We start from the raw sequence: 5,124 nt of genomic DNA, 5'->3' as shown, positions 1-5,124 counted from the left end.
CAGGCTCGGGAGGAGCTGGGCGCCTGCCCTGGCACAACCCGCCAGCCTGGGCTGCTCTGCAGCTCTGTCTTCATCCACGAGGTCAGGGACAATGATCTATAGGCTTTCCTGGAAATCCAGGAGGTAATTTTATTTCTCCAGGAGATGTTTTTATATCTTGAAAACAAAGCATGTTCTGGATCCAGATATGACCTATTATTTAATCTTAATTAAAAGCAAATACCGAAACGCTCTCATACAACAGTACGCTTCAAAAATAGGATAATGTCTCCCTGCGAGCCGGTGCTGGGGCAGGAGTGGTTTGGTCCCTGTGAGCTACGTGTAAAGTAAAAGGGTTTGATATGAAACCTGCTGCCAAACCCCTGGACCTGTAAAGCCACTTTGGCAGGGGCTTGTTTTTCCTCTGCAGAACATCATTCCAGGCAGGGGATGTCAAAGTCAGCAGTTCCTGCCCATCAGAGGAAAGATTGCCACTCTCCAGAAGCATCGGGAGGTGATGCACTGGGGTTTTTGGAGGCAGATCTGCAGTGTAACTGGGTACCTTTTCTGGGCGAGACGGGGTTTTTAACTTCCCTTCTAGTTCTGTGTGCTGTGATCTTTCAGATGAGAAAAGGACGAATGGACTGGGTTTTTCTTCCTTCAGAAAGAATAAATAATCTGATCTGTACATACAAAATCACAGAATAAAGCCTCGCACTCTGTGTCTTTGAATTTCATTTCATTTCCACGGTTTTCCTTTCTGTACAGGTAAAAATAGGAATTATTATTACCTGAGGGACTGTGATAACTGTCCCTGCTAGGCTTTTCCTGCTGTCCTGGCTGGGCTTCCTAGCAGCACGTGAAGAGCACGCTGCCTCCCGTCACAGCAGCGTCAGGAGTGCCCGGCGCAGGAGCAGCAGTTCGTCCAGGGCTTGAGGCGGGTGCTGTCAGCGCAGCAAGGGTTTAATTTTGATTTCTCCCTCTCCAACCCTTCCAGGCTCAGGCGTTTACATCACCCGGGGGCAGCTGATGAATTGCCACTTATGTGCCGGTGTCAAACACAAGGTCCTTCTGAGACGTCTTCTGGCCACCTTCTTTGATCGGTACGTCCTCTTGCTCTTTGTGCCCTCCCAAGGGATTTGGTTTATTTTCTGGTGTTTTAACCGCAAATGGTTCATCCTCTGTACCTGCTGCACTGATTTCTGTGCTTCTCTTATTGATGCTTGAACCTGAGCACTGAAAACCTGAGGTTTTCCAGTTCCTTACCTTAGAATTGTGATCCCTCCATAAGGACCTTAAGGGAAGAGGACAAGGCGGTGGCCGTCCCCTGGAGTGCCCGGTGTGAGGGTCTTCCTTTGCCTTTCTTGCAGGAACACGCTTGCCAACAGCTGCGGAACTGGAATCCGGTCCTCGACGAGCGATCCCAGCAGGAAGCCCCTGGACAGCAGGGTTCTTAACGCAGTCAAATGTAAGGAGAAAGATTTACTGCTGCTCTGTCAGAACGGCACAAAGGCAAAGCCAAACCCCGAGCAGGGAAGGCCATCTCTGTTGTGTCGTAACGGGAACTGCATGTGGTGAAATCAGGTTATAGGAAAATTCGTTTATTTTTTATTTTGCCTCATTTTAGGGGGCTGAAATTAATTTTTGGTGTCTTTGGCAGTACCTTAATATAAATCGTTCTTGTTGTGTGACTGGTTTGCTACATTTTGAAGTACTAATTCTGCAGTTCATTATTTTATTAATAGGTGCTCTAAGAAGGAAATTGAAGTTACGTTTTTGGCAACATTCAGAGCTTGATGCCGCTGAAACAGGCACTCCCCATGTGCTGGCTTTTATTCCCGCGAGCTCCAGCTCACATTTGAATTCATTCGAGCAGAGGCCTTGGCCAGATCCACTGGTTTACAGGAGCAGAGTGTCCAGCTCCACCCCGTCTCCCAGCAGACCTCTCCGCACGTCTCCTGGAGGTGCTGGCCCCTCTGGGCCCGTGCTTTGCGCTGCCCTGGGCTATTGGGGCTGGTGGTCTTCCGCAGTCATTGGGCCCCCAGCAATCAGGGAATCCACCGGCTGCTGCAGCCCTTGTCACATGGGAGGCTCTGCTCTCCACTCGCTGGCAGCATTTCTCTTACAGGCTATTTCCTTGAACATATTTTGTAGATTCATTTTTTTCCTTCTAAATATGTAAGCTGGGAGCCCTGCTGCAAATAATTGCCTTCTTTTAAAAGATTGTGTAAAGCAGCAGGAGCTTTTTGTTTTAATATTTGCACTGCAAAAAAAGTTCTGCACCGTGCCACACGGCTCAGCTAGTCGGTCGGTCTGTCTGCAGGGCCACTGAGCTCTGTCTCAGAGCTGGGGTACAAGAAGTGAGTGAGGACCTGGGTGCTGTAGGAAGCCCTGATGGGTTTGTGTCTGTTTACCATGGCTTGAGGTACAGTGAAAGCAACGTGTTCTCTCACCCTCGCTGGACTCTGGATAGTAAATATTTGTGTAAATATTACTGTGTTGAAAAATGAAACTCTAAGCAATTTTTTAATTATTTTTTTGCTTTCAAGATTTAGAAGATAAATCTTTCCTCTCCCTAACTGTTGCTGTGCTGCTGAACTCCAGGGACCTTCCAACCACCCCTGAGATCTGTAGCACGTGGAGGAAAGGGAGAAGACAGCAGATGTTCAATACACAGAGACAAAATCACTAGACTCTGCTGTTGGTGCTTGCCCATAGCTTGTGCGTGGTGCTCTCCTGAGACAGCCTCCCAGTTAGCAGCTTCACCTTGGAGAGCCCTGGGTCTGGACCTTCCAGCCTCGGTCCTTGCTGAGGCTTGCAAAGAATTTTGGGGATTGGAAAGACATTGCTGTCCAGTGACAGTGCCTGCAACACTGTCAGCGCATAAGATAACTTCTTAGTGCCTGAATTCTACCCCGCACACAAGCTTTAGTGGATCATTATTCTCCACGCCCGTTCCTCAGATGCTCATGTTAGCTGCTTGGCCCCCGCAGAGGAGCAGGGCTGCAGCTGAGGTGTCGATGGGCTTCCAGCGTGCCAGCGGATGTGCTGGTGGCGGGATGTTGGAGCAGCCACCCTGGTCAGGCTGGAGGTCCGTGCAGTGCCGGCCAGCACTGCAGTGGCCGACATGAGGTGTGGGGCGGGCAGAGGACAGTCCCTTGGGCAGTGTCCTCTGCTCAGTTGAAAGCAGCGCGGATGTTTTCCAGCCCCACAGCTGGGCCTGCAGCACCGTGGTTTTAAGAGCCATTAATGGATCTACTGTTGAGGGGTTTGTGTTGACTTTTTTTGTGTCCGTCTCTGCTCTTGGCTGTCCCCACGTGCTGTGGCCACAGGTGCCGCGCTCCAGCTGGAGGTTGGGTCCTGCAGGCAGAAGCCTGGTACCTCTGGGGCTCGCTGGATCCCCAGGGAGTGAGTAGTCCTTCTCCAGCCCTCTCCCCTGTGCCTCCTGGTTTTACCTCTTCTTGATTGTCTCTGTCTCGAGCTGAGGAGTCCTTGCCTGTGAGTCTCTCCTTGCAAGAGCGCTTCACTCTTCATTCTGCCGTGGGTGAACTTCCACTCCATGGCATCTGCCCACACAAAGGCAGGTCTCTAGGACGGGGCAGAGACTGCGATCATGCAGCCACCTCTGTGTTGCTTCTCTGAACCCTCAGCTTTTTGTATCCCTGTCTTTGCAGTGTATTGTCAGAATTTTGCCCCGAGCTTTAAGGAAAGCGAGATGAATGTTATAGCAGCCGATATGTGCACCAACGCCCGCCGGGTCCGCAAGCGCTGGCTGCCGAAGATTAAGTCCATGCTGCCGGAAGGGATGGAGATGTACCGCACGGTCATGGGCTCCACCACAAACAGTGTCCCCCTGGATCCTGAATTCCAGCCCAACACTGCTCAGGTCTTTGAGCAGCGAATCTATGCAGAAAGGAGGAGCGATTCAGGAACTATAGTAGCCTTGAGAACTAACACAGTGAACGTAGAGCTGAGCAATGGATCCAACCAGTCCTTCGAACAGAGCGAGGATGCCGAAGGGGCTGGCTCTGTGATACAGGAGGCAGCTGCCACAGATGCTCTGGCATCGGATACCCAAAGCACTCCGCAACCTTTCGAACAAGGTTCGGGCTCCTCCAGCCGGCCTGAAACTCCCGTGAGAAGACAAGATGGTACTTACGGAGGGACTTTATAAAGAGAGCAAACGTTTCATGACCTATAAGGGATCTGTAATACTAAAGCTGCTTGCATGCATTACTAATACAAAAGAAAAAATGTGATCAAGCCACTTACCTACTGAACTGCTACTGTTGCCTGAAAAAAATGTGATTTTTATTCTGCTTGTATTTAAAATTTATGAAGGAAATAATCGCATTCGTTATACTGTAAACGACTAGGTCTGTGGCGACCTACTTAAAACAAAAATATCGGGCTCCTTTTTTGATATTCCTGAGGTTAGTCTATGAGATCGTAGCTTTTTCTTCCTTTTTATTTTTTTCCTTTTTATTTTTTCTTCTAAGCAGGGGAGGAGAAAAGCTAGCCACCCCCCCAACCACCACCTCCCCGTCATCACCACCCCATCCATTACTCAGCTCAGAAGTAAAGCCATCGTTAACCTTGTCCTCTAAAGAAAGTTTTACCGTCACTTAACAGGAAAGCGAGGTGTGTGAGGGAACAAGTGCTGTGACTGGCGATGTGTGTCTCGAGCAGAAGGGCTCTGGCCAAGTGCGACGGGGTGGGGGAAATCGTTAAAGGCTTCTGGTGTTGGAGGGTGCTGCTTGGTGAGGGTGCTGCGGGGCAGGGTGCTGCGGTGCCCGGCCGCTGGCGGGGACTTGGTGCCGTTGTCTTGGGGAGTTCTGTCCGGCTCCCGGGAGCAGGGATGGTTCCGCAGGAGTTCAGGCTTGCACGTGTCGGGAGGACCGTGTGGGATGCAGGTGGAGACCCTGGCCGGCGTTGTGGTTGTTGTCGGGTTTTTTTCCCAATACAGCTGGGTTTGAGGTTTGGATACTCCCTCCCTCCCTCCCAGTGACTCCTTTTCGTTTGCTTCCTTCGCTTGCACCTTCACGTCACCCGCTTCTGGGGCGAATGGGCTCGTGGCACCCTGCTGCACCCCACCACGACAGGGGGGCTGAGCACGGGGCAGGTGCCCGCTGCCCCCTGCCCCAC

The 5,124-nt window shown here is 51.1% G+C and overlaps 1 protein-coding gene across 1 annotated transcript in view; it reads left to right on the top strand.

Moving 5' to 3' along the window:
* NACC2 (NACC family member 2, BEN and BTB (POZ) domain containing) overlaps positions 1–4,377 on the top strand; it is a 17,172-nt gene extending 12,795 nt beyond the window's left edge. The window contains exons 5-7 of the mRNA XM_010135189.1: positions 977–1,082; positions 1,350–1,447; positions 3,654–4,377. Coding sequence (XP_010133491.1) covers positions 977–1,082; positions 1,350–1,447; positions 3,654–4,153 — 704 coding nt within the window. The 3' untranslated portion in view covers positions 4,154–4,377. The remainder of the gene's footprint in view (positions 1–976; positions 1,083–1,349; positions 1,448–3,653) is intronic.
* Positions 4,378–5,124: the final 747 nt, after the last annotated feature.

This window comes from Buceros rhinoceros, unplaced genomic scaffold (genome assembly GCF_000710305.1).
Source record: "Buceros rhinoceros silvestris isolate BGI_N320 unplaced genomic scaffold, ASM71030v1 scaffold27424, whole genome shotgun sequence".
Lineage (NCBI taxonomy): Eukaryota > Metazoa > Chordata > Aves > Bucerotiformes > Bucerotidae > Buceros > Buceros rhinoceros.
Note: the sequence above shows the minus strand (reverse complement) of the source record. Positions and strands in the feature narration are given on the sequence as shown.